Below are 26,875 nucleotides of genomic sequence, written 5' to 3' on the forward strand. Positions count from 1 at the left end.
GCCTCCAAAGACGATTCAACACCAATTGTGACTCAACTCCGGTACGTGCAATCACTATATAAGCGATTTTGAATTCTAATTGAGGGGGACGATTTTTGGACTCAATTCAGACACACACTTAATCAAATATTTCCTATACCTCAATTGTAGACCGAGAGATCAATTTTCATCAATTGAAGGGGGATTCCACTTATTCCAACATCGAATTGAAGATCAAGACAAACTTTGGAAGCATTCGAGGCAAATAGGGTTTGAGATTTTGAATTTGCAATTTAGGGTTTCTCATTCGACTTGAAAGAGAAGGGTGTACATACCTTTAATTTGTTTTTCCTTATTTTGTTCTTTAATTGCTTTGATATAAACATGAGCGCTTAGATCTTTTGAATCCATTAGGGTTCACCTTTGTTGATGGATTATGCTTAATTGTTAGTTTTTATAATTGTCATTCTTGCAATCTTCTTGCTATTCAAGTAATAAAAGTTTGACGCAGCCTTGATTAATTTGAGACGTTGGATTAATTGTTTATTAGGTTGTTTCTTGACATGAGAAAACTTGTTATTGGATTTTGAATAGTAAGGTACCGGTAGTTAACACTTAGAGATGAGGTTGATTTACTCACGGATTAAGAACTAACAACTCTTAATAGTCTTAAATCATACTTAATGCTAATTTGTAGTAACTGATAGGAAGAGATTCCATTAGGTTAGTGCAGTTTAGGAATCGTAGCTCGAGAGGCAAGGTTCAATCGAGTGATTTGACGCTGTAAGCAAGATCGCAATCCATAAAATTCATCTTTAGAATTCCATCACTTAGGCTCCCTTTTGGATTTATTTCTCTCTTTACAATTGTCTTTTAATTGTCCATTGTTGTCCTTCATTTACTTAATTGCACTCATAACCATTAGCTGGTATGTTAGAACTTTCACACCCTATTTCAGACTAGATAACATAGCAAGCATTTGTAACTCTAGGTTCACCCGATCTCCAGGGATACGACCTTGATACTCACTAGTGCTAGTCGCACTCTTGTGGTGGGTTCACCCGCCTTAGGTGTAGGTTGCATAAAGAACCCATCAATAGTATATATAGTATGTTAATTTAATTTTGGTTAAAATTAAGTTATAGAAAAACTCTGGTTCATTTTATTAGCTGATTTTTTTTCAGTTGTTGGAATGAGTACTAATGTTGTTGATGTTCTTCTCTTGTGGAGCTGATATTCTTTTTTAGATTTGGAGTTGTTATATTGCTGTTCTAAATTGCAATTTGTATTCTTTAGAGCTCCTATAATGTTTTGGACTTGTATTTTAGTGCTACATAAAGTTTGTAAATTTATTTGTTTTAATGATTTCCATCTGTAAAATATTTTTATGCTAGCAGTAACATAGATTTTAATGATTTGTATTTGAACATTGAATGAATTATTATACTTACAAGTGATTTAATTGCAAAATAGGTTGTTCAAGAATGTGATTGCAATTCTAATTTAGATTTTCATGCTACTTTCTTTAGGTTGGTAATCGTATTTTCTCTAAATGTATTTGATTAAAGATGAGACTAAAGTTGTATTTTTTAAAATTTTTTAGAACTAAAAATAGCACCTAACCGAACTGTATTTAACCATAAAAATTGATACAATATGGTACGGATCCATTTATGTTTGGTATGGTACTAGCACCTTCAGTTTTAAAATAACCGAGGTTTGGTATGGTAAAGCTGATTTATAGATAACCGAATTGAACTGATCCATGCTCAGTCCTAGTTGCTAGAATGGTGGAGGAAGGAGAAGAAGACAACCGACATCTAGGAACTGCTGATGCATTCATCAAACCACATAAATGCTTTAATTCAAGCCTTATCTGGTATAACTGTTAGGACAACAACTACCCCTAAGGAGATTATTAAAATAGTAACTGATAAAACAATCGGGATGATCATCTTTTAGGATGAAGGCCTACCACTTGAGGGAAAAGACCATAATAAGGCCTTCTACATAATAGTAGAAATCTAGGGGAAAAGGACCCCATGTGTGATGGTGGATGACGGGTCAACTATTAATGTGTGTCCTTCTCGCATACTCCTTAAATTGGGGATGACTATGAAGGACCTAAAACCATTAGACATGGTCATAAGGGCCTATGACGAGACAAAAGAAGATATGTAAGGGATGTCTTTAGCAATGTTAAAGACGGATCCTGTCGAATCCTGGGTAGAGTTCAATATCTTGGATATCCCGTTAACTGGGTACTATTATTAAAAAGGTCATAGTTCCATGCCCTTAGAAGAGTCTCTTCCATAGTACATCAAAAAGTGAAATTCCCTACTGAAGGTGAGATCATCACCATCAATGCCGAAGGTGGTAAGGTTGTCCCAACAATCTAAGAAGTCATCAAAGAAGTGGATGCCCCTACTAGATTACAAGTGGCGATTCTCTATAAGGATTATATGGATCCTAAAGTATATAGCATATTCAAGAATGGGGCTAGAAAATAATCAGCAAGGTATTGGGAAGTTGCCAGACTTCAAAGGTCAAAAGACTCAGTGAGGTTCGGGATATTCTAAAGAAGAAGACGAGGGAAAACTAAAGGACAAGACTCTAACAGATGTGTTCATCTAGGAGTACAAGACCTAACAGATGTGTTCGTCTAGGAGTACAAGACCTACTCTAGGAAGCCTGAAACTATTAGTATAGCTGAGAATAAGGTACTAGGGTTTGAGATTTTCAAGAAACGAATTATTGACAGGATGGTTGAGCTGAGCGTCAAGGAAGTTCGAGAGAAGGTCACCACTAAGATAGAAGAGCTAAAACTAAAAGAATTCACTGCTCAATCGGAGAAGATAAGCCAAGAGGAACTAGATGCTCTTATAGAAAATAATATTATTGATGTTTTTTATGATGATATAATAATCTCTGATATTTATAAGGATGATGTTTCTTTTCTCTTTAAAATCAATGATACAAACAATTTTGTCTACTTGTGTGATGTTTTTTCTAATGGTAGTATGCATTTTAATAATCATGACATGTGCATATTTAACATCAATTTCATACAAATCGATTCATTAAATTTAGGCATTGATGCAAATCCATGGAATATTCTGATAGCTCATGATATAACTCCTGAAGAAATGAGAAGTTTGAGAAAATAATGGAAAAAAGAAAGATGGTATTTGCTTGGTCCTATAACGATATGTCGGGTCTAAATAGAAAAATAATAGAGCACCATATGCTAACTCATCCGCATATCAAGCCAGTCAAGCAGAAGATGAGGAGATTGAGGCTGGAATGGGTAGAGAAAATATGAGAAGAGATTTCCAAGCAGGTTAAGACCAATTTTGCCGATATGGTTGACTACCCCAAATGGTTGGCAAATATTATTCCATTCTTGAAAAAGGATTATATGGTCCCGAATATGCATAAATTACAGGGACTTGAACAAGGCATGCCCTAAGGATGACTTTTCTCTTGCCTATATAGACATAATAGTCAACAGTGCCACTTCAAACGCGATGTATTTCTTTATAGATGGGTTCTCCGGGTACAGTCAGATCATGATGGCAGTAGTGGACAAGCTGAAGACATCATTCATCACCGAGTAAGGAACATACTACTACAAGGTTATGCCTTTTAGACTAAAGAATACGGGGCAGCTTATTAGAAAGCAGCCATTATCTTGTTTTATGAAATGATGCACAAGGAGGTGGAGGTTTACGTTGATGGCATGATTGTAAAGTTTGAAACAAAGGAAGGGCAATTTTAGGCTTTTGATAAGTTTTTAGGACGAGTAGAAAGGTATAACTTGAGACTCAACCCGAAGAATAAGGCATTCAGGGTTACATCAGGGAAGCTATTAGGGCACGTAGTGAGTCAATGGGCCATAAAGATCGATCCAAAAAAGTCAAGGCTATTCAAGAGATGGTGGTGCCAAAGACAGAGAAAGAAGTCAGAGGTCTCCTAGGACGCTTTGCAATACATTAGTAGGTTCATTTCCAAGCTCACAATGGTCTGTGATCTTATCTTTAAGCTTTCTAGCAAACATCAACCTGTTATACGGAATGAACATTGTTATAGGGCCTTTGATAGAATCAAGCAGTATTTGATGAAGCCGTCGGTACTCAAGCCATCGAAGGATGGTAAGCCGCTAATCCTATACTTGGCTTTGGAGGAGGAAGCCATGGGAGAAATAGTAGCACAGTGCCCCATGGGGGAAATGGTAGCACAATTCCGACTCAATGTTGTAGAGGATGTGGTCTATTATCTCAGTAAGAAGTTGCTGCCTTACGAGTCAAAGTTATAACCTTGTGAAAAAGATATGCCTAGCCATGATACAGGCTATAACGAAATTGAGGCGCTACTTTTAGTCTTATAAGGTGCAAGAGATTTAAAAAATAGACCCTTTGAAGTACTTATTTGGAGCTCCATCTCTTATAGAAAAGCTGGCTAGATGATTGGTGCTCCTAACAGAATTTGATATTGAGTATATTACTAAGAAGGTGGCCAAGGGTAGGATTGTAGCTGAGTTTCTAGTTTAAAATATGATCGAAGGAGACGACCCTTAGGATCTGGAATTTCTTGATGAGAATCCGAGGGCAATCAAGATCCAGGAGTGGAAGATGTACTTTGATGGATGATGTGCATAGTTTTACATATGTCTGCTTACATATTATTGTGTATTTTCTTATCAATTATTGTGTTTTTATTCCAAGATTTTATAGGTCCATCATTAGTGTTTGAGCAATTCTAAATCAATTTTAGGCAAAAACGGATGTAATCAGAGGTGTTTGATTTTGGGCTGACTTTTAGAAAGTCAACACGGTCCGTGTTGGAGCTCGTGCAAAAATTTCAGGCCGTGTAGCTTAAGCACTTTGAAGCAGCATATTTTTCGATGGTATCACGCTGGAACGCCAATAACAAGTATTAAAATTTCCGTGTTGGCCAAACACGGGCAAGAATAAATCATCACGCCATCTACCATTCTATCACAGAGTCCAACACGGTGCCTAACATACGCCCTGTTTGGACATGGGGAACATGCCTTGGAAATGGGTTATTACGTAATGAATAAAAGGAACTAGCCAAAAAGAGAAAAAGGAAGTTGCGGATCGGCGATTATAACTTTTGATCTTCCGTTGTAATTTTCCTAGACGTGTTATCAGGCATTTCAAGGGGCTTCCAGGAAACAGATTCCACCTTGGAACATCATATTCATGATCTGGGTTTTGGACTGATGATTGAGGAGGAGTTTTGGAGCGAATCAAGAAGCAATTTTGGAGATTAACTGCAGTGTGGATTAAGGCTTTGAGTTGTTCATCCAATTCTAGAAAGTGGTGTATATGTTCCGATTGCTTTGTTCTTTCACCGTAATTGAATTTCTATTTGCTTTAGACATGAACATGTGTAGTTAGAGTGGTTAAACCCATTGGGGTTCCTTACTATATTGGCTTAGTACTGAATTGTTAGGATTGTTTGAGTTCCTTTCTGTATTCTTTTTGCAATTAATAATTAAATTCAATTTTCTTTACGTTGAATGTGTTGATTACTGCTCATAGAATTCTTTTAGCAATTGAGAAATTCTAATTGAGTTTGGAAATTTAATTGCAAGATCAGGCCAATTTTCACTTAGAGATAAGGTTAATTAATTTTCCGGATTAAGAATTAACAAAGCTCAATAGAGGCAGATTAAAGCTTAAGGATAACTTAATAATCAATCGTTAGGAAGAGATTCCAACTTTAGGTTCTTAAGTTTAGGAATTCGGTTGTCTCGAGAGGAAAATCGAATTTAGTTAAGAATCCGTCCACAGGTAGCATAATCGGACTCAATAATTTGTTATCCTTTGTTTGATTGCTAACTAGTATAGGTCCTCTTTAGGTTTGCTTTCTTGTCTTGATTATTCTCTTTGCTCATTCATTCTCGCATTACACTTGAACTTTAGTTTTTAGCCATTAATAAATCTAGAAATCTCCATTATTAATTTTAGGAGTAATCTCAGATCATTTAGTGTGCTAGAAAAAGCTAGACTTGCATGTGCAATGCAAAGCCAGTTCTAGTCGCATTATTTACTAAGGATGTTACTTTAGCCAATTATTTGTTCTGGGTTGTTACGCCTCTGCTCATTTGTTCAAGTTTTCAATTCAAGTAGTTTATGACCGGGGTTCTAATCCTACGAGTAGACAGTAGACTACACGAGTAGGCTAAGGCGGAGGCGTAGACATAGGAGACGAAGGAGATTGAGCATTCTGAGTCCATTACAGTCTCATCCATTCCTCGCAACAATCAAGATGAGAGCATACGACAACAACAACATGTCGTCATCATTAAACAGATAAAGTCGAGTTTCACCTCGACACACTTTAAATGCCATTGTTCGGTATAAGCTGAATTGCAACAGAGCATGGGGCTTGTAGAAGCTTGCTTACAGAATTTCGAGATCCCTAATCATCGTGCTTATTTCTTGATACCTTTAAGATGGGAAATGGGACTATAATGAGGCCATTAGGCTTATTTACTTGAGGATGAGGCAATAGAGATATGGTTATGGATCTCTACCACCACTTTTTACTTATGAGAGTAAGTACTTCCTTCTAAGCTTAAATGTTCTTTTATTGATGACGAGAACATGTATGTGGGAGATGCGACTGCTGTTTTTCCCACACACGGTTGCCATATTATGATGATGTGCGAAAGGTGTGATTTTACAATGGCTTAAAATCAGCCATGAAAATGTGGATGTACCGAGTACGGGCCATCAAACATGTAAAATGCCAGTAGCAAGCCCATAATTTAATTGAGGAGATGGCCATGAACAATATGGCATCTCTATAGGCGATTCAAGCACATGAGATGAGCACGTACCAGAACCTCAACCTGGCGCGCTAGGAGCTTTTAGAAGCAGATGCCTCAAGCGAGGCAGGTGTGAGTTTTAGGCCAAGGCCTTTTCGAATGGCCTGGATGTAGCATGCGTTCTTCTCTCCCATCTTCCTTTCTTTCATGAACAAAGGTTGATTACGGAAATGCACTGAGCAATGTATAACCCGCACAAACATATACAACCCAGGGATGGAGAAACTATTCCAACTTTGGATGGATATAGTTAAGGTCAGATTTCAAGTCAGTCGTGCAATTCTAACGTGACTCGCTCTCCCTCAACTACCTCAGAACTAGAAAAAGAAGTCCAATTTAGAGGAGTTGATGATGAAGTTTATGTCGACGAACATATTTGATCGCACTTAGAAATCAAGTGGCCTCATAAAGATTTGAGAATCAATCAAATTTCTAAGTGACGGACCGGGACACCACGTAGGACACTCAGTCAAACCCGATGGAGCATGTCAAGGCTGTCACCTTAAGATTAGGTAAGCAGTTAGCTAGCTCTTTACCTATGGCTAATATTGATATTCATGTGTAGGATGAGCCAGCCAAGAAGGAGCTAGAGCTTGCGCAAGCTGAGGACAAGAAGAAGAGTCCTGTGAGAGAATACTAACCGCCAATCCCATATCTTGCTAGGTTGAAGCAAGAAAAGGTGATTAGTAGTTTGGTAAGTTTTTGGATTTATTTAAGCAGTTAAGGATTAACCTACCATTTGGTGAGGCTATATCGCAGATGCCCAGGTATGCGAGATTCTTGAAGGAGATTCTAGGCAACAAAAGGAAGCTTGAGGACTTGGGACTAGTGACACTAAATGAGGAGTGCTCAGCCATTCTTCAAAACAAGCTGCCAGTAAAGAGGTGTGATCCAGGGAGTTTTACTGTTTCCTGTATTATTGGTGATTTGCATATTAGTTGATGCTTTAGCTGATTTAGAAGCTAGAATCAATTTAATGCCTAGTAGTTTGTTTGAAAAACTAGGTTTGAGTGAGCCAAAACCTATTAGGATGAGCGTATAGTTAATGGATAGGACTGTGAAATTTCCTAGAGGAATAGTTGAGGATGTACTTGTTAAGGTAGACAAGTTTATATTTCCTGTTGATTTTGTTGTTATGGATATGAAGGGTGAGAGTAGCGTATCTTTAATCCTAGGTCGACCTTTCCTTACAACATCTAGGGCTGTTATAGATGTATGTGATTGGAAGTTACAGCTTAGAGTAGATGATGAGACTATTACCTTTGACCTTAGCACTTCTATGAGACATTCACTTGACCATGATGATACTGTATATTCTATGGATGTTTTGGATGTTATTGTGAGGTCTAAATTGTAGGAAATATTACATAATGATCCTTTGCAGATGGCTTTACAGGCTGAGGATGAGGAGGAGTTATCCAACGAGGATGTGTTGGAACAACTTGCTTGTTTGCTGGCTACTGAACCCAGCAGGTCTGCTGGCCATTTTTTATTGATATTGACAGGTCAGAAGTGCATAAATTAAGGCCTTCACTTGAGGAGCCACCAACCCTAGAGTTGAAGGAGTTTCCTGAGCACCTATGCCTATTTGGATGAGGCAGAGAAGCTGTCGGTGATCATTACAGCTGATTTGACTCTTGAAAAGAGGGAGATGACTTTAGCCTCTCTCAGTAAGTATCTCGAGGCCTTTGTATATGATATGCATAAAATACACACATCTAAATGAGGTTTTTAATATTAATTTTATGGACATTTGGATGTGAATTGGTCCCAACACTCACCCTATGTGTCTGTTTGTGTGCATTAGGTTCAAAAGAAGTCAAAGAATGATAAAGGGAAGAATTGGAGCATAATTGGACGTCAAAGTGTCGGCCGAAACAAGCAAGTATGCATGAGGAAGTGAACATGGCCGTGTTGGTTTCACATAGACCGGATATTCCCAACACGCACTATAACGGCAATGTCGAGTGCATGAAACATTAAAGAAAAAGTTCTTAGAGCACGGCCCACGAGAGAGTAACACAGGCATAAACACCGGCCGTGTTGGGAGATGGGAGAGACTATAACTGGCAGGTGATAGAGGAATTAATTAAAAGAAAGAAGAGATGAAAGAAAATAAAAGAGCAGGGGAGAATGTCCCAAACCCTAATATTTCTCTCTCTAAGGGTTTTCTAAGCTGGAACCAAGGGAAAAGGAGACTTGAATCAAGGTTTCAATCGGATTCTCTTCAAAGATTGAAGATTGGGCGAGGTTCGTTGATTGGTTTTCAAATCGAGCAAGAGGAACAAGAATCGATTCAATTCGAACAAGAGGAATTGGGACTATTTACTCTCATCCAAAAGTGTAATCGGGTTTCACTACCTTTACTCATTGTTGTAATTGAATTCTTGTGGATTTTGATAATGAACATGATTAGCTAGATTGATTAAATCCATTGAGATTTCTTTACTATGTTGGCTTAGTATTATATTGTTGGATTGTTTGGATTAGTTTTGTATTCTTCTTGCTTTCAGTATTAATAAGATAATGCATTAGTCATGAGACGTTGTGAATTGTGTGTTTAGATTGCTTTGTGTGATTGAGAAGTCCATTTGGTAATTTAAATTTTGAATAGCAAGAACTGGTTAATAATCACTTAGAGATAAGGATAATTAACTAGCCGGATTAAGAATTAACAAAGCTTAATAGAGGCGGATTAAAGCTTAATGCTAATTTAAGAATCAATCGTTAGGAAGAGATTCCAACTTTAGGTTATTAGGTTTAGGAATTCGGTTATCTCGAGACCGAAAACCGAATTTCTAAAGAATTATCCACGGGTAGCATAATTAGGCTCACCAATCCTTTATCTTTTGTTTGATTGCCAACTAGTTTAGGTTCCCTTTGGGTTTGCTTTCTTGTCTTGGTTATTTTAGTTATCAATTACTCTTGCATCTCCTTTAGAACTTAGCTTGTAGCTATTAATTAGTTTAGAAATTATTCATCACTCATTTTAGGTTAATATAATAAAGAACAAAGGAATAACTCTGGACTTTCACTTTCCTGAGGAATACGACCTTGATACTCGCCATTAGTGCTAGACTGCATCGATAGGTACACTGCCTTAGATTGTAGCTAACACAATTAGCAACCATCAGTATACAAGATTGTAGACATTCCTGAAATCAACCCCAGCTATTGTTCGCATAAGATCCTGATGGAGGATAGTTAGAGGCTAGTGGTACAGCCACAATGACGGTTGAACCTGAACATAAAGGAAGTAGTAAAAAAGAAGGTAATTAAACTTCTGGATGCAGGTTTGATTTATCCTATTTCTGACAGCTCTTGGGTTAGTCCTATACAGGTTGTGCCCAAGAAGGAAGGTATGACGGTGTTCAAGAATAAGAAGGATGAGCTAATACCAACTAGGACGGTAACTAGTTTCTGAGTTTGCATTGATTACATGAGGCTTGATGATGCAATTCCTTTTATTGAACAGATATTAGGACGTTTATTAAGACATATATTTTATTGCTATCTTGACGGTTTTTCAGGTTATTTTCATATTCCCATTGCACCTGAGGACTAAGAGAAAACTAATTTTACTTGCCCCTATGATACATTCGCTTACAGGAGGATGCCATTTGGTTTGTGCAATGCACCTGCTACTTTCCAGAGGTGTATGATGGCGATATTCCATAACATGATTGAAAAATCCATGGAGGTGTTCATAGATGATTTCTCGGTATTTGGTAACTCCTTCTCCTATTATTTGCTTAATTTAGAGCGTATGCTCGTGCGCTATGTAGAAGCTAACCTTGTGTTGAATTGGGAAAAGTGTCATTTTATGGTGAGAGAGGGTATTGTGCTAGGGCATAAGATTTCACATGCAGGGATAGAGGTAGATAGAGCTAAGGTAGAGACCATTGCTAAGTTGCCACCCTCTAGCTTAATTAAGGTTGTTAGAAGTTTCCTTGGTCATGCAGGTTTTTATAGAAGGTTCATTAAAGACTTTTCTAAGCTTGCTAGACCTTTGACTCAATTGCTTGCAAAATATGTTCCATTTATATTTTCCGATGACTGTTTGTAGGCCTTTGAGTTACTTAAAGAGAAACTAATTACAGACCCTATTATGGTTTTACCTAAATGGGGGCTGTCTTTTGAGCTTCTATGTGATGCTAGTGATTTTGCAATTGGAGCTGTTTTAGGACAGAGGATTAACTATAAGTTCCAACCTATTTATTATGCTAGCAAGACATTGATAGATGCCCAGGAGCACTAGACCACTACTCAGAAGGAGTTGCTTGCTATGGTATACACGTTCGACAAGTTCCGTTCATACTTGGTGCTATCCAAGACCGTGGTCTACACAGATCACTCGGTGTTGAGGTACTTGTTTGGAAAGCATGACATTAAGCCGAGACTCATTCGTTGGATTTTTCTTTTACAGGAATTCTACATTGAGATCAAGGATAAGAAGGGTGTAGAGAACTTGGCCACAGATCACCTTTCAAGATTAGAGAACCTGAGCCTAGATAAACTTGATGAGAGGGCTACTGATAACAGTTTTCTATATGAGTACTTGTGCTCCATTCAGGTATCTTAGGATGTTCCTTGGTTTTTCGAATTTGCAAATTACTTAGTTGCAAAGGTCCTACCAAAAGGTATGACATTTCAGCAAAAGAAGAAATTCTTTGTTGATTTGAAGTACTACATTTGGAAAGACCCTTTTCTGTTTCAAGTGTGTGCAGACCAGGTGATTCGACGATGCGTGTATGGGGAGGAGATCCTCCAGATTTTGAGGCATTGCCATGACCGACAGATGAGAGGTCATCAAGCAGCTAACCACACTGCTAGGATGGTTCTAGAGGCTGGATTCTATTGCCCGACCATTTTTTGCGATGCTAGTGCATTCGTGCAGGTTTGTGATACATGCCAGAGGTCAGGTGACACTTCTGCTCGTGATGAGATGCCCCAAACAAGCATTCAAATGGTTGAGATTTTTGATGTTTGGGGCATTGACTTCATGGGGCCCTTTCCTTATTCTTTTGGAAATTAGTATATCCTTGTTGTTGAGTATTTCTATGGTGCACAGGCACAAGCTTTAATCGATGATGCTAGAGTCATTACTAAGTTTCTCAAGCGATTGTTTGCTAATTTGGCATACCTATGGCACTGATTAGTGATAGAGGAACTCATTTTTATAATGCCCAACTGGAGAGATTACTTCAACAATATGGAGTGACCCACAAGTTTTCTACACCCTGTCACCCGTAGACTAGTGGGCAAGTAGAGGTTACCAATAAGGGTTTGAAACACATTCTAGAGAAAAACGTGGGGGTGAGTAGGAAGGATTGTGCACATAAGTTAGATGATGCACTTTGGGTATGATCGCCTGCGTGTTTACACCCTATAAGCTTGAAAGCCAGCCATTTACCTTGAGTTAGATCACGAGCCCTTTGGGCCTTAAGGACTTGTAATTTTATGTTGATTTCAGTACAGACAGGCGAGTGGACAAACCAAAATGAGTTGGATGAGTAAGGTCGTGTCAAGCATATGATAACTCCTTCATCTATAAGGAGTAGACTAAGAAGTGGCACGATAAGCGACTGAGGGGCTCCAAGGAGTTTCAAGTTGGGGACCGAGTGTTGCTCTACAATTCACGTCTCCGTTTGTTCCCAGGGAAGCTCAAGAGTCGCTGGTCAAGGCCGTTCATGATCCAACAGGTGTTCCCATATGGCACAATTGAGTTGCATCACCCTTATAGGGGGAGTTTTAAGGTGCTTTGGTTGAGCAAAGTTCTCTAGGGTTATGAGGTTCAGTGATTGCCAGGGATAAGATTCCTAGTCGAGCTTAGCTTTTAGGGCGTTAGCTGAATTGAAAATAAGTGAACTGACTTGGTTTAAGGACCCTGTCAAGCTTTGCTCTCTAGGCACCTGACATATTAGAATAATAGAGGTTATTGGCTAGTGAATTTAGAGTCTGGGAATCTGTTATTACTCTCGTCCTAATTTCTATTTAATTAAGAAAAAATTATTAGTGTATTAGAAAATAATTGGAATATAAAAACCCTCATAAGATTCTATTGATAGTGAAAGTTAATGATTATAATAGCCTAAGCAAATGTCTTATTGATATTTGTTTAGTTCAATTGTTGTTTCATTTACCTTAATCATAATCTCAATTTTTATTGCCTTAAACTTGTTAAAAACAAGTTAATAGATGGATAAATATTTCATTCCTCGTGAGAACAATTTTGCAAATAACAAACAAAAATCAAATACCTAAAAATTACTATCTTTTAGTGTTTATCTATTTCTCATTATTAATCTAGATCAATTCTCTCAAAATATCCAAAAGTAAACATCAATAAGACTAATGCAAAATAAGAAAGATAGAAATAGATAAATCAAACAAGATCACATTATGTTTCTTTCTTACTGATTCATGATTTCTAGCAAATTATAAAAATTCATCATATATCTTTAGTACATTCTTAGAGATACATCAACGACTGTAAATACCATCGCATCTAAAGACAAGGCTACCAAAACCCATCAAAACAACAGAAGGGTACTGCAAAAGGAGGATCTGCAGACAAGCAATATTGCGAGCAGTGAGTAGAGGCGTAAGATGGCGTTGTTGTGATGAATAATATTAAAATCGCTAAATTTATGAGATATAGTTTGTAAACGAAAAATTAAAGAATCAAAAGGAAGAACAATTTCTTTTCAAAAAAAAAAAAGGATACAAATTGACATGAACAACGATTATAAAGCAAAGAAAAATAATTTTTTTAGAAAGAAAATAGAGACGAATGGATTATGGAGTTTTGTTTTGGGAATAGATATGATTATAAATTCTGCTGTTGTGATGAAAATGACGACGTGGTACTGTAAGATTTTAAGTGCTTTTAATTTTTTAATAATAAAAATATATATAGTAAAATATAGCATTAAAAAATCAAATATATTATTCTCTTTTTTCTTAGCGTGTTATTTACTCTCCAAATGGACTTTTATTTGAAAAATAAATTTAGATATAATTGAGGGCTTAAACTACAGCAAAAACATTTTAACTTGTTTATTTGTGCCAAAAAAAGGATTAAGGGCTTATCTACTCCTTGATCCAAATGCAAGGGGCTTATTTGCACCTTTCCCCATTTTAAAACAATCCAAATTCAAGGCCATATGCTAAACTGCTGTTGAACATTGGGAGAGCCATAGCCTATAACATAACTAAAAAGTGTGTCGGTAAGCGGGGGGAAGGAACATCAGTCACTGACTGTACAGCCAGTAAGCGAATAAATGGAAGCATTAGGGTCCGGAAATGGTGCTTTTTGGGGTTGGAATTGGGAACTCCAAAATCAGAAGAAGAAGAAAGCAAGTAATAATAATAACAAGAATAATACCAAGAGAAATGCTTCTTCATCTGATGGAGTTAGCGGCGGCGGCGGCGGTTACCACTTCCCTTTAAAGCAAGCAGCCACGGCTGCTTCTCTCGCTCTTACTGGAGACACAATTGCCCAACTTAGCCACCGATTTGCAAACAACAAGAAGAAACACACTCATACTGTCCCTCCTTCTCATGATGATGACACGGTCAGTGATTTTTTTTTTTTTGTGCTAGCAAAGAGCTTTTCTTTTTATAAGAATTTAGAATGAAATTTAAGAAAGTGATGATGATAAGAATTTTTCCTTAATGAAAGCAGAAGAAAAACATTTTACCTTTAGCCCAACGATTAGGAACTTCCACCCCCATCCCAAACTTGGAGAACGGAGTTTTCACTCCCTTTTGGTTGTGGGCGCAAGGCAGCCATTTCAAGTTTCTGATCATGCTATGAATGGGTTAGTGGTACATTAACAATTATCCGATATATTGAAGTGTTTATTTGGAAACAGCTATATTATAACCATGGAACTGGAATTAGCCTCTTCTAGCTTGTTATAGTATTTTCCAAGCCCACAATTAGATTACATGTTCTAAGCACTTTTTGGGGCAAGAGCTTTTTCTTCTTAACATGCAACCCAATTTCTCTATCTTATCGATCTTAGTTACTGTTGTAACTGCAAGTTTGGATGTCCATGTCTTCAGGTTAACTTTGTGTATGGTGCATTTGATGCAGATTACCAAATCTGGCATCCCATATTTTCTTTATTGTTATTGTGCATAAATTTCAACAGAGAGGGAAATTATTATTTTATCTTTCTGCAACTAGAAAAGACAGATAAATAGGAATGGAACTACGAAAACATAGAACTCAAATAATGTAAAAGTGCACCATTTTTTTTCTTTGGAATGTCCACAAATTGGAATGGGCTAAGTAAATTCATCTGAACTTAGAAGTGATCAAAGCATAAATCTTAAACTTTGCTGATAAATGTTGGCTGCTCTTTTTTTTCTTTTTGTACATTTTCAGATTAATCTTTATATTTCTTACACCATAATTTGGTTGAACAGCTTGATATCTATCATTACTTATCTCTCTTGCTACTTTCTCCTTTGCACATGACACTATGACAGTTATAAAACTTTTCCCTTCTTGATCTTGTATGGGGTGGAGCAATGTGCTACCTTACCTTGGGAATGCAAGAGACAGGAATAGAGTAGTCAATTAGCTCGAAGGCAGAGAGTTGTTGGGACAGAGGATTAAGAGGGGAGGAGGGACAGTGTAAAAGATAAGAAAAGAGTTAAGAGAGTGGAATATCTGATAACTTTCGCATTAGTTACCTTAAAGTTGTAGTTCTGCATAATTTTCTTCAGGCGATTATTATCATCTCATCTAAATGGCATAAAGTAGATATTAATTAAATGTAGAACTTCAGTAACATATAAATTGACATTACACTTGCCAATTAACTTTTCCCAAAATTGATATGAAACCCTAATAAATTTCCTAGAATGATCAGTGAAGTGTATAAACTATGCCTGCTCCTTTCCACCACATATTGAGCTAAGTATCATATGCCCTCCCATTCCATTACTACAATACAACCCTGAATTCGGCATTCCAGCAACTACAAAACTGAAATATATTCAATTTTTCTCTGCTGATAATCTATGCATCTGCAGTGGATATGAAGTATAGAACATAGAGATAGAATCTAGATGTTCATTTATGTGGATGAACACATGGATTGACCATTACATGACATGTTGCACTTTTGTTAGCATTAGATGCAACACTAAACCATGTCAATTCATGCAATTCTTGTTCATGTCTAAGTTATGTTAACTCATTCTCAGAAGCACTTCTGCATGGATTCAGGAAATGCCATCTGTTTTCTTATTGTTGCTTTACCTATTTTGTGCTTTCAGCTGTTTTAAGTTTTGATTTCGAAATTCCCCCTTCACCATCTCATGCAGATCATCCTTTTGGAACATGACTGGCTCCGTGCCTTACGAATGACTTCTTATGGATTTCTTTTCTATGGCCCTGGTTCTTATGCCTGGTATCAATATCTTGATCATTGTTTGCCTAAACAGTCAGCAAAGAATTTGATTCTGAAGGTGCTCTGGTTTCTCTTTATCAATTTTCTTTTTTGGATTTTTCACATTTAATTTCTTATAACTACAGTAACTTGACAGGTCAAGCAGTAGCTTCATTGGAAATCTTATTTCATTTCCTTTCAGGTGTTGTTGAACCAAATAATACTTGGTCCATCTGTGATTGCTGTTGTCTTTGCGTGGAACAATTTATGGCAAGGGAAGCTTACGGAGCTTCCTGCAAAGTACAAAAAAGATGCTCTTCCTACACTTCTTTACGGTAAAGAATGCCTTGAGGTGGTAAACTTTTATTTCCTTGAAATTTTATGTGATTTCATTTAATGTTCATATCTGGTGTTAATGCAGGTTTTAGGTTCTGGATCCCTGTCAGTGCGTTGAATTTTTGGTAAGCCTTTCGATCTTTCTTTTGATGCTTTATATTAGCTTTGCATGTAAATCTTAACAAGCATCTCTAATAGAACGTAGAATGGAGCATTTTGAATTTCCTTTTCTTTTCTTTCTGCAATGCAATAAATTTCTAAAACATTTCTAGTGCCTAAATCTTGTGGATTGGCCGACAACAAACACATGTTAATCTACCTCATAACATTTGCATTTAGAATGTCATATTGATGAGAATAGCAATGTAATTTAACTATCATTATAAAACATAACAGTTACAATGCTGTAGAAGGTGGTTTGATACGAGTGCCAGCGCATCTAAATAGATGTACACTGTTGCTCTAGTGCAATGCATAAATGTGCTTCGATTTACTGAAAGTTCCCAAAATTTGGCCTCATTTTCCAGGAATCAAACAGTGCATCTCATCAATTTATTTTCCATGTTGCACAATGTCGGCATGCTTAGAAAGCTGTAAATTTTTATTTTTCTCATGCAAGTGAGAAAAGTATGATTCCAAATTATAACCGAAAAGCCTCTGTTTTATCGTTTAAAACCTCATAAATCTGATGAAGTTTTGATGAAAGAACCTGCCTGCATTAATTAATTTTGAAGATTTTATTGCAGCTAGACTGGTTTATAATCACCTTTGACTGAGCATGTGTCTAGACTGTAGATTTTAACATCAGCGGCAAGTTTAGACAACGAGGACAATTACTAGATAATTGGCATTATTACAAAATTAGAACTGCATTAATTAGTTTTTGAAGATCATAGCTAGTCCGATCATGTTTGTCTACTGGTCCCCTCATACATTTTTAGCTGCTAACAGGATTCCTTTGAAATATTTTCAGAATTAATTAGTTTGAATAATTAATGATGATATTGCAATATTGGATTTTGAAGAAGTCTAGAATATCCACCATTTTTGGATGATTTTCTGAATTATGCTTTCTTTGGCACATCTCTGATGTAAATTTTGCTTAAACAATTACAAGAGCCTTGTTTTTACTTTGATCGGTGGTAATTAAAAGTGAAAATTACACCACAAAATTCTCGTAGGTTTGATTTTGACCAATCTTTTCTTAGAATATGGTTCTGCAGTACATTCCAACAATTTTTCTCTTAATGATGATTAGTAGCTTGTCTAGTTACATGATTGTCATATGCTTATGCGCTATATTTGGCATTTTTGCAGGGTGGTCCCACTTCAAACTCGCGTAGCTTTCATGTCAATGGGGTCTATATTTTGGAATTTCTGCTTATCATCATCAATGAGCAAGTAGATTCATTTGCACAGGGATTTATCAATTTGGTATTAGCACTGTCTAATTTTAAACATGAATCTTTCTCATGGCCATTTCAGTTTACTGATTCTGAGCTTAATCAATTTTATGCCGTCTAATCATAGATTGAATCTTGAACAAATGTGAGGTGAAATCTTAAAAGGACTTGTTATATTATCTGTGTTGCACACTCTAAAGGATGTATATTAATTATTGAATATCTCCACTCCTTGATCACCCAATACATAACCTTTCTTTGAACTCAGTTTCCTAAAAAAGAAAAAAACATTTAAATTGTGCTATTGTGATTTAGATAGACACTTTATATATTTAGTTGTGAAAAATAAAGCTAGAGAAGTCCTTGAGAAAATGTATTGAGATTCAGATTTATTTGAAAAGTACAAGAAGTCAATACCTGTAATTTGCCCTGACTTTTGTTACTTTTTGGTATCGAACCTTTCAAGTGAAAATGTTTACTATTAAGCTCCAAAACTATGTAACTTGGTGCTCTTAAGCCTTTTTTTTTTTTCGGAAACTTTAGGAGGAAATTACACCTGACGTTTTTTTTCCTTACTTTTTATACAATATTCTTTTTGTTTTATACTATTTAGCTGGTTATGTTTTCTTTTTTCCCTATAACCGTTTTTTTTATATTAAATTTACTTCTCTCGCGATTTTAAAAGGATATTATCGACTGACCAATTAAAACTTTTTATTGATACTTATCTTGAGTACTTTTCAGATATTTCTAATTTTAAAATTCAGTTATAGTTGATTCACTTGAAGAAGGTTAATCAGCTTCGAGACGATGAGTTGTGGGTAAATATTGGCAGAATTAGGTAGAATTAGGTTGAGGTTTGGAATTGAAGAATTAGGTTTGCTACTCAACCATAAAGTTTACCTAATTTCACTAATATTCATCCACAATTTATCATCTCAAGGCTGATTAACTTCCTTCAAAAGCAACAAGTGAATCAAACGTAATTGAAATATAAAATTAGAAATATCTAAAAAGTTCTAATTGGTCAGTCAATAATATTTTTCTAAAGAATTTATCTTCTTGTAAACTAAATGATTGACAATCTTTCCAACAAAGTAATCTTCACTTTTTATTTTATATTTTCACAATTATAAAATAATTAATAATACGAAAAAGAAACAAATAAACTAATAACCATTAATAAAAGTAATTAAAATCAAATCCAACTAAACTATAAATCAACCTAAAATAAACTAAAACAAAAAATTATGAAACAGAGGAAGTATATAATGAGTATATATATCTTATGAAAAGCATATATTGAGTATATTAAGACAAATACATAAAAGAACATAAAAGAATATACTGTAATAAATATATTATGAGTATACAGAGATATATTATAAGTATATAAACAACAAAACTTAAAAAAAACAACAAATGTTAAAAAACCATACGATAATAAGTATATAATGAATATAAAGGTATACTGTAAGTATATAAATAATAAAACTTAGACAAACAAAAAAATAAGTAAGAAACCATTAAATGAGTATAAAGTAATAAGTATATAATGATTACACAAATAGTATATTATAAGTATATAAACAACATAAATTAAAAAATAATAAAAAAATTATACAATAATAAGTATATAGAAGTATACTATAAGTATATAAACAATATAAAATAAACAAAGAACAAAAAGCATTAAAAACTTATTAATAAGTATATGCTAATTATATAGAAATATACTGTAAGTATATAAACAACATCAATTAAACAAAAAAATTAAAAGATTATATAGTAATAAGTATATAAAGAGTATACAAAGATATATTATAAATATACAAACAACAAAAATTAGACAAATCAAAAAAATAAAAAACATAAAAAAAAAACAGAGTAAAAGATATATAAAGAGTATATAAAGATATATTATAAGTATACAAACAACAAAAGAAAAAAAAAATATATATATATATATATATATATATATATATATATATACCTAAAATCAGAATAATTAAGGATAAAATAAATATTTTCAAAAAATTAATCATAATCAGCCAAAATTTAAAATAAAATAAGAGAAAAATAAACAAAAGACAAGCTTTAGATTTCAGCTCTATGAACTCAACCTTGGCCTTCTTAGCATCAATGGCAGCTTTGCCACCACTATCAATATTTGATTTTCATTTTCTTTAAGCTTTAACATCAACATTCGTTTTTGAAGAAAAATCATCAATATTTTTCTTCGAAGAAGAATTAACATTTTTTTTTTCTCCTTGATATCAAAATCTCCATGATATTTAGGAGAAGATTTTGTACTTTTTAATTTCTTTTCTAAAGACTCAGCGCTCTTTTTTGTACACCTAGCATCATTTTTCTTACCTATTATACTTAAATCTTTAATACTACAACAAAGAATGTCTAAATCTCTAAAATTTGTGAATTAGAATGAAGATTTCTTTTCGGAGATGATGACAATTGAATATGAACCATAATACTGCAACAAAATCAGAAAATAAAATATAAAAACCACTTGAAGAACTGAATCACCGAAAATCAAGGAATAGTGGGAATTTAGAAAGAAATAGAAAGACAAAAAAACAAAGAAAATCGTAAAAATATCATGCAATCAGAGAGTATCAGGAAGAAAATTGTGAGGAAAAAATGGATTTAGTGCAAAAGAATCAGTTAGAGGCAAAAGGAATATAACTAGCTAAAGAATGTAAAAACAAAAAGAATAAGAAAAAACAACCAGAGCATAAAAGTAAAAGGAAGAAAAAGAAAACGTATCGGGTGTAATTATTGCTGTTTTCAATTTTGTAGGCCGAGTCTTCTCCTGGGCCTCTGAGTATATTGTATTCCCTGAACGGTTTTGCCTCTCTCCACTGTCATTATTAGAATTTAGAGGACATGCTGAAAGTTCTGTTCAAGAATTAGCTTCTCACATGCGCATTACTGGCATTACTAAGAAGAGAACAGTATAACAAATTCTGGTCTATTTTTCTCTCACTCGTTCAAATGAATAGCAACTCGCACACAATTCTTTGGTATACAAACCTTCTCTTATCATTGATACCGACAAACTTGAACTTGTAATATTTGATAGGAGTGCACAGATGAACAATCCATGTACTTTGGAATGTTACTTGCAAACGTGAACTCGAATCTTTGTTCTATGCATAATTATTTTTTGGCTTTATGAATTAGCTTGTAATTTGTTCAAATCATATATACAGTCTAAATATCAATATAATTTACAAGGTTACAGGATTGGATAGAAAATCCTGAATCTTCTCTAACCTGCTGGGGAATTAGTCGACATATACACTGATCATTTTTCCTTGTTGGGGATTGCCTCGGGGAGTTTAAAAGTAGGAGGCTTATCAACGCCTTTCCGCGAGTACTCCCTCCATCTTCGAGCTGCTGCAGCAGCTCGATTCGCTCTCTCCTTCACTTCCTCGTCTGGAACAAATATCATATCAGCTTCTGTCTTATGCTTAAATTAGTCTAAAGAATACAGATGCCGCAAAAATTAAAAGTATCCCACTGACTGAAAACTGTTGGCAAGGTAAATGAAAGGAAAAAGGTAAAAGAAAAACCTAAATCACAATTATGTGCATATGCCACTTTCAGCAAAACTCAAAACAACTTAATTTAATGGAATAAAATTGATGTCTTTGACATAATTACACAAATATCTACTGGACACAATTATATAAAACTTCATTAAATGTTTTATGCAAATTGATGATCTTTTTACTTTATCTGCCTAAAAATCCGCTTGATAAGACTTTCTTGTGAATTTACATAAGGAAAATCAGAAGTAGCAGAATCGAAGTTCCAACGTCACCAAGAAAGGAAACGTGTCCCAAGCCATTAATGTACCTGATCTTTTGTAGTCTTTCGGCTTCCCCCAGAGATCGCTCCAGTATGATGATCCAGTTTTATTGGAATCCTTTTGGTTCATCATCCTTATTTTAGCTTGCTCCTGCAAGAATTAAGAACTCTTGTTTATCATATCTAACACAATATTTAGTATTAGAACAGTTTCTATGAAACATAAAATTAAAGAAAACCAACAAGTAGCAAGAATACATCAATCAAGCAACTATATGGTGCACTGGTAAAATGATGAATCTTTAGCAAATATGAATCAATCAACATTACAAGTCTGTGCTTCGCCAAACAAAATTTTAGCCAATTGTTTTGATCATCAATGCTGGTAGCAAAAGAAGAAATACATTACCATAATTACCTCTTTATGCAAGTATGAATGTGTATGGACTTATAAGCTTCTTTTTAATTACACCACAAATCATTGGATAAAAAAGAATCACCATAAGTCATTACATATTTTGCAACTTTTATATATAAGCAGTTTGATGATTTTGGGTTTGAAGATATCGTACTTGTTTGTATGGAGTGATTTTCTCTATTATAACCTTTTGTTATATATATATATATAAATATATATATATATATTACAGAAAGAAATTAACTATTCTAGAAAATTTCATTACAATTACGATACACAATGTGCGTATACAGCAAGTCAGCTAGTACTAGCTACAAGAATGAGTTAATAGTCACTATGTCTCATAGCCAAATATTAATTCATACAAAAATAACTTCCACATGGCCAATTTAACATAAATCAATCCACATCATGTCTATTAAGATCTGCTAGCAATTCGCTTAATTGATCAACTGCAACTAGTGCAGGAGCTAAATTGAATCCAAATTGAAATATAGGGGAAGATTGCATTTTTGCTTTTATTCACATGTTAGATTGACATTAAATGTTGACAAATATAAAAGGTAAATTGCCCCGTTGGTTCCAATTGGATACAAGGGGCAAAAGTATTGGCAACAATGGAGCAATTTATTTGAAGATGAAACTACATTTCAATTTGTTCCAATTTCATCACCTACTTTAAATTTTTCTATATTGCTGTAATTGTACTCATAAAAGTTTTCGTCATTAAAAAAATAATGATATCTAATGTGGCTGCCTAATTTTACAAATTGTTCTTAATCAGAAAGATCAAGGTCCAAATATTTAGAATATCCTTCAATACTTAATAATAGTTAGGATGGCCATCGAGTTTCCAGGATGAGATTAACAAAATTCCAGCAACAAGACTACATATTATGTGAAACTAAAATTGGGTGGTAATATTGGAACAGATTTAGTTTTAGAACATAATTTAAATTCATGCAATGATTTGGGCAACAAAGAACACAATATGTTCTAAACAAGAGATAAAGGGTTTCCTACCAAGACTTTTGATTGCCGTTTTTCCCATCGAGAACTTGCCTGACAGCACAAGTTTAAATTAGTTAGAATTGCAATTTGACTAATAATAACAAAAAGCATAATATACTAGCAGTTAACATGACTTAATCTGCTAATGCCATTGATCAGAATTCTCCTTGCTAAACATTAAGAATGTAAGCAAGCTGAATGCAATATATCTCAAGAATTTCTCAGTAGGAAAATGCAACAACAAAAACAAACAAAAGATAACATAGTAAATTTGTTGACTTTTTACCATTCTGAAAACATCTACTGCTCCGGATCCCATTCCCGAAAGCATTAGGGCAACCTGATCATCATGCAAAACAGCTGGAATTTCAACCCCTTAGATGAAAGTGAAACATTACTAACATATACAAGAAATATCCTATTGTCTATAAATGAAATAGTCAGAGTTTCTATAGTATGAATCATTACCAAACATACAAGTCTAGCAACAAACTAGGAGAAGCTTCCTCATATACTGATGTCACTCATTATTTTCCTAACTTTAAGCAGAAAATCTTTTTATTCATTAAATACCAACTGCTTCATATTGTGCCTCAATTTTACATCTGAGCTAATCTCTCATATCCCATCAAATGTAGACATACTAAGAGGAGTAGTGCCACCATATAACTTTCGTGAATTACATCTATAATGTCCAGAAATTAACAATCTCTTACTCTGTGCAAGCAGAAATGTAATCAGCCTTTTAGTATAACCCAGCAATAATCTCTATCCATGTAAAATTCTAAGACATTTCCAAGAAGTATTCTGTAGCTTCTTCCCTCAGCAGGTAGAACATTATGCAGAAGACAAGATACATAGTTTTGCACTTCCAAATTAACATTTTTCTCAATGATCTGAGGATCATTCAAGTGACTACTTCATCTGACCTCAATGCATATTGCAGTCACTTGAAGTGCCTAGCTTTTCTTAAGGCACACCATATACCTAAATTGTAAACTTACCGCAGCACTTGAAAGTATCAGTTATGGTTTTATTCTAACAACAAAGGTGGATTAAATATTAATACAAGTGCATCTTACATTTACTCTTTCTACTCTCCGCATTTCATCCTCGAGCAAAGATAGCTGCGCTGCAGAAGTCCAATGGATACAATCAACTGGGCTGAATAACAAAAACAAATAGATTAATTGTCTCAACTTGTCAACCTCAAATTTCACTGTGCATATCCAAGAATATATTATACACATTGACCACTTTACAAGATTCAGAAAAAGAAAAACAAGGAAAAGGAAAGCTGCATTGGCAAGCAGAAAACAGAAATTGGAATTACGGAAATCCTTCAAACTATCATCTGATATTAATTCCATATTCAATACTTCTCCAATTGCATTTTGATGCTTCACATTCTCTTTTTACTTATCCTGATCTCATAAAGATACTAAATTCTCTTTAAATCTCACTAGGTATCAATTTCACATTCTATACTTCTTCAATTGCATTTTGATGCTTCATATTCTTTAAGCTAAGAATTATCCACATTTTTGAAAAAAAGATCTTGATTCAAGTAGACATTTTAATGTATAAATCAAGTTGGCGCCGGTGCTTGAAGTTGAAAACTTCAACTTAAAGGGTAACTACTATTAAATGCCTAAACATTAACGCTGCAGTTAACTTCTTGAAATTAGAAAAACTGTTTCCAGTCTCTGTGTTTGAGGACTTTTGGTCACAGGTACTGCTGACTAGAAAGAAGACAAGTGCATCATTTGCGTACTTATGGATGTAGATACCTACACTAACATAGCACATTAAAGTTCCTTTAACAAAGAACTCATTTCTCATATATATATATATATATATAAACATGCTGTAAAATTATTCATGAAGCAGAATGCAAGATATTACCAACTTTCAATTGCTTGTTGCACTAATTCAGAGTTTCCACACTGGCCGTGTACTCTGGCTCTACCAAAGTCTTCCTCAATCTTGAATACATCACAGGCCACATTGACACAATTTTTGCACCCTGCAGCAAAACAGAATCATGAAATGTTGGCTCCTCGCCCACAAAAGAACAAACACTTAGATTTTCCCATACACACAAGGGGAGGCAAAAGAAAATGATGTAAACAACATCGGATGGTAGCAACTGAATGAAAATGTATCAATAGTATCATGCACCTAACATTAGATGGATATAAAGATAGTTCATAAATTGTAAAGAAAGAGCTTTGCAATCGGCAATCAACTCAAAGTAAAAAAAAAATTATATGTTCATACCTATGCAGCTAAACTCATCAACAAATACATGATCCCTAGGGATAGAATCATCCAAAAAAGGATTGACTGCTGTTAATGCATATCCATGAATTTCATCGTACACCATCCGCTGAACAGGGTCACTCAGCACCTGCTTGCGATGATAATCTAATTATAGTACAAATAAAGGAAAAGAAAAAATCTCATTTAAAACGAATTAAAAGGAGACACAGGAAACCCACCGCATAGACCTCATTAATGAACATACAGAAATTTGTAGTATCTGGGTCATTGCCACTCAAATCTGGATGACATTCTTTCATGCAATTATAATAAGCTTTCTTAATCTGCTCTTGTGTAGCATCTGGAAGCTGTTAAAAACAATGACATAATTTGAAATATTAAAACAATATTATTATAAGCAACTAACTAATTGAAACAGATAGACAAATTACCAGGCCAAGAACAGCATAATAATCATCGGCAACCGAAGAGGAATCGCTAGTTGCAACCTTAATTCTACGAAAGCCTGATGATAATGGTGATCTTCGTTTATTACTCCAAGGACTATTGGTCTTTGATGGAATCAATCTTGAATTTGAACCTAAAATTAACCACTGGTTTTGAATCTTAAGACCATCTGTGCAAACAGGAGACATCAATTGAGTCATTATATTATTATTATTATTACTACTACTATTTTAAGGCTTGATTGCTAATATTTAATTATTATTGCTGCTGAACGGAAGCAACTCCTTCCGGTTGTTGCATGGTTTGGATTTTTATTTTTATTTTCTCTTTTTTTGGGTATTTAAATTTGTTAAGAATTATTGTGAGATATTTGAATAATTTTTGAGGAGGCAGAAATTTTGGCGTCAAAGGAAGAAATGCTGACATGGCAATTTCAAAGCCGTAAATGTTGTACTCGTTTGAAGTAGAATCTATACGAACCTCGGATGAATCTCTAATGCATGAGCCCAATAGATTATATTGGTTGATTTGAGGCCCGGCCATTGAGAGATTCTTTCACAAACACTTACAAAAAGAAAAAATCAAAAATATCATTTTTACTACCAATTAATAAAAATACTGATAATTAAACTTTTATTTTAAAAATGCTATATAAAATATTTCAGTTTGCACTATAGACTAAACGACATTCAAATTTAAAAAAATATGAAAAGCCCCTTAATTCATTTATATATATTTTAATTAACACTCTAAACTAATTTTTTGCTAACATTATTTCTAAAAGTTTAAATTTTTCATGTGCATTCTAATATTAACTTCTAATTTTTTTTTCCAGATTTAGAAAGCGTCTAGTATAATAAAAGTATTTTCGTTGTTGTGAAATAAAAACTTTCGTATCTTA

The 26,875-nt window shown here is 34.6% G+C and overlaps 2 protein-coding genes across 2 annotated transcripts; one reads left to right on the forward strand and one right to left on the reverse strand.

Annotated features, from left to right (window-relative positions):
* The first annotated feature begins 13,985 nt into the window (after positions 1 to 13,985).
* LOC8271155 (peroxisomal membrane protein 2) lies at positions 13,986 to 18,212 on the forward strand. The gene is made up of 5 exons (XM_002530158.4): positions 13,986 to 14,415; positions 16,181 to 16,324; positions 16,448 to 16,580; positions 16,667 to 16,706; positions 17,899 to 18,212. The coding sequence occupies exons 1-5, from the start codon at positions 14,122 to 14,124 to the stop codon at positions 17,984 to 17,986; spliced, it is 699 nt and encodes a 232-aa protein (XP_002530204.2). The 5' UTR covers positions 13,986 to 14,121; the 3' UTR covers positions 17,987 to 18,212.
* A 2,912-nt stretch (positions 18,213 to 21,124) lies between these two features.
* Positions 21,125 to 26,396, reverse strand: LOC8271159 (chaperone protein dnaJ C76, chloroplastic). The gene is made up of 9 exons (XM_002530157.4): positions 25,959 to 26,396; positions 25,746 to 25,874; positions 25,525 to 25,654; positions 25,150 to 25,270; positions 24,327 to 24,408; positions 23,531 to 23,584; positions 23,257 to 23,295; positions 21,864 to 21,966; positions 21,125 to 21,440 (listed from the first exon to the last, which is right to left on the reverse strand). The coding sequence occupies exons 1-9, from the start codon at positions 26,172 to 26,174 to the stop codon at positions 21,310 to 21,312; spliced, it is 1,005 nt and encodes a 334-aa protein (XP_002530203.2). The 5' UTR covers positions 26,175 to 26,396; the 3' UTR covers positions 21,125 to 21,309.
* Positions 26,397 to 26,875: the final 479 nt, after the last annotated feature.

The sequence above is a fragment of the Ricinus communis genome, chromosome 5, assembly GCF_019578655.1.
Source record: "Ricinus communis isolate WT05 ecotype wild-type chromosome 5, ASM1957865v1, whole genome shotgun sequence".
Lineage (NCBI taxonomy): Eukaryota > Viridiplantae > Streptophyta > Magnoliopsida > Malpighiales > Euphorbiaceae > Ricinus > Ricinus communis.